Source organism: Xylocopa sonorina, unplaced genomic scaffold, assembly GCF_050948175.1.
Source record: "Xylocopa sonorina isolate GNS202 unplaced genomic scaffold, iyXylSono1_principal scaffold0063, whole genome shotgun sequence".
Taxonomy (NCBI): domain Eukaryota; kingdom Metazoa; phylum Arthropoda; class Insecta; order Hymenoptera; family Apidae; genus Xylocopa; species Xylocopa sonorina.
The window spans coordinates 374,036-376,530 of record NW_027490134.1 but is presented as its reverse complement, the minus strand read 5'-3'; the positions used below and the strand labels follow the sequence as shown (position 1 = coordinate 376,530).

Sequence of the window (2,495 nt, the reverse complement as noted above, 5' to 3'; positions counted from 1 at the left end):
TGCGAGTGTATCGCATCGAAGACTCGCTGACGACAAACGAAGTCGTGGAGGCGATTGCCGCAGGAGGAGGCTGCCGAAAAGAAGACATCCGCGCCGGGCGGAAGAAAATCGGCTACACAGGTCTGGGACACCTTATAATGGAATGTCCCATTGCCGCGGCAAAGAAAATAACCGACGGAAAGCTCAAGATTGGCTGGACCTCGGTGAAAGTGGAGGCGTTGGAAAGACGCCAATTAATTTGTTTTAAATGCTGGGAGGTAGGGCACGTACTTGCTAACCAATTGTTAATCTCGCCCCAGGACGGGGTCCGATTTGCCACCTCACCCATACGGGTACAAGCACAGTAGAACAGCCCTCTACCAACCAGTTACGCCATGTCACTGAAAGGGGCGATGGAAAAATCCAGATGTGCCGCGGCGCCTTTCCCAGCGGGCGAGTCCTTCAGCTACTCCGTCGGAGAGGACGAATCCTAACCGCCGGAGTACCCACGGGGAACCTCAGGGAAACGAACTCGCTACGTGTACGCGAACACGCTCACTCTGACCCTTTTTGAATTATTGTGCATCAGTTTGGCCAAATTTATAGATGCACCAGACTGCCTGCTCAGTCTATTCAATTTTACTGTACGAATGGATTCGGACTATTTTGGGCAGTCGATAATGCATCAAACCTCCGAGTCCGGGTATAATTCGATAGCCCCAGAGCCCTGTTAGCCACCGGGCAAGCCCGGCGCCCAGGTTCCACCATGAGGAGGTGGGGATGGGTACTTCCTGGACACCCAGGTTCTGGAACCCGCACGTACTTGCTAAATGTACGAAAGCCGAAGACAGGCGCGAGGCCTGTTACAGGTGCGGAGAAACGGGACACCGCTCTGCGGAGTGCAAGGTGAAGACCGCCAACTGCCCTGGATGTAAGGCCGCGGGATGCCAGGCCGACCACAAACTTGGAGGAAAGGCGTGCCAACCGGCACCGTCCGCTAAGAAGACGGGGAAATTGAGAGTTCTCCCTGCAAGACCCGTCGTCGAGAAAAATAAATCCACGACGAAGAAGAAAGTGAAGAAATCTGCGACGGACAAACCCGCGGAAACTAAAAGGAAACTACACAAATGCTCCAAATTAACTTGAATCACGCCGCAAGAGCTCAAGATTTAATGATCGAGAGCCTACAAAGCGGCGTGGTCGAGTTAGTGGTGGCATCCGAGCCGTATTTTATCCACGACAAGCCGTCGTGGATAAGCGATACGGAAGGAAAGGTCGCGATCATCCAGGCGACGCCGACACGCATCCGGCCGATCACGCTCATCGCGCAAGGGCGAGGATTTACCGCCGTAATCGAATTGTAGGCGCCGCCGAGCTGGTCGTTGCAAGATTTCGACCAGCTTTTGGATGAAGTGGGAGGGGTGGTAAGACGCCACGCCCACCTACCAACGTTCGTCTTGGGAGATTTGAACGTGCATTCAACGCTCTGGAATTCCTCAAGAACGAATCAACGCGGCCACTCTACGATGGACTGGGCAGCTTCCATTAATTTAAAGTTATTAAATCATGGAGACTCCAGTACGTGCGTGCGTCAACAGGGCGAGAGTAAGGTCGACCTCTCGTTCGCGAACAGCGCCGCAGCTCGTAGAGTTACGAAGTGGATAGTAGATACGGCTGAGACCTTATCAGACTATATTTATATAAGGATCAGCGTATCTAAAATTCAAGAGAGGAGAACAGCGACCAAAAATCAAAATAAATGGTCGCTGAGAAGAATGGACGATGACCTATTTATGGCAGCAACCCTCGTGGCTACCTGGCCGGACGAACCGACCGAAGAGGCCGTAGTCGAGAGCGAAGCGGATTGGTTTACGAGGACAAGCTGCGATAAAGAAGTCGAAAGCACGAGCCTGGGACGGGCTGCTCGAAACTTTGCGCGAGAACCCGTGGGGGCGTCCGTATAAAATCGTAATGAATAAATTACGACCATGGACGCCCCCGTTGACGGAAACAATGGAGACTTCGTTCCTGGAAGGAGTCGTCGACACGTTCTTCCCGTCAGAAGATCCAACGTCGGCGACGATCAACAATAATTCAACGATTACATCAAGTATCTCAAGAATTAATGACCCGAACACCTGGTCACGGGAATATGAAGTTTCCAAGGAATAAATGGCTCGCGCCATCAAAAGAATGATGAAGAAGAACACCGCGCCCGGACCGGATGGAATCCCAGGACGTGCGTGGTCCATGGCTTGCAGCATCCTCGGCTCAAGATTGAGAAAATTATTCTCGACTTGTTTGAAGACCGGGATACTGCCCTCAAGATGGAAAACCGGCAGATTGGTCCTTCTCAAAAAGCCGGGAAAACCAGAAGACTCTCCGTCCGCCTACAGGCCGATAGTCTTGCTCGACGAGGTTGGGAAATTATTCGAAAGAATAGTCCACGACCGACTCGCCGAGCACCTGTCGCGCGTCGGACCGGACCTGGAAGACAACCAGTACGGCTTTCGAGA

At 52.6% G+C, this 2,495-nt stretch overlaps 1 protein-coding gene across 1 annotated transcript; it reads left to right on the top strand.

The window, feature by feature from the left end:
• The first annotated feature begins 1,151 nt into the window (after positions 1-1,151).
• LOC143432235 (uncharacterized) lies at positions 1,152-1,943 on the top strand. The gene is made up of 2 exons (XM_076909006.1): positions 1,152-1,268; positions 1,344-1,943. Exons 1-2 carry the CDS (start codon positions 1,152-1,154, stop codon positions 1,941-1,943), a joined length of 717 nt encoding a protein of 238 aa, XP_076765121.1.
• Positions 1,944-2,495: the final 552 nt, after the last annotated feature.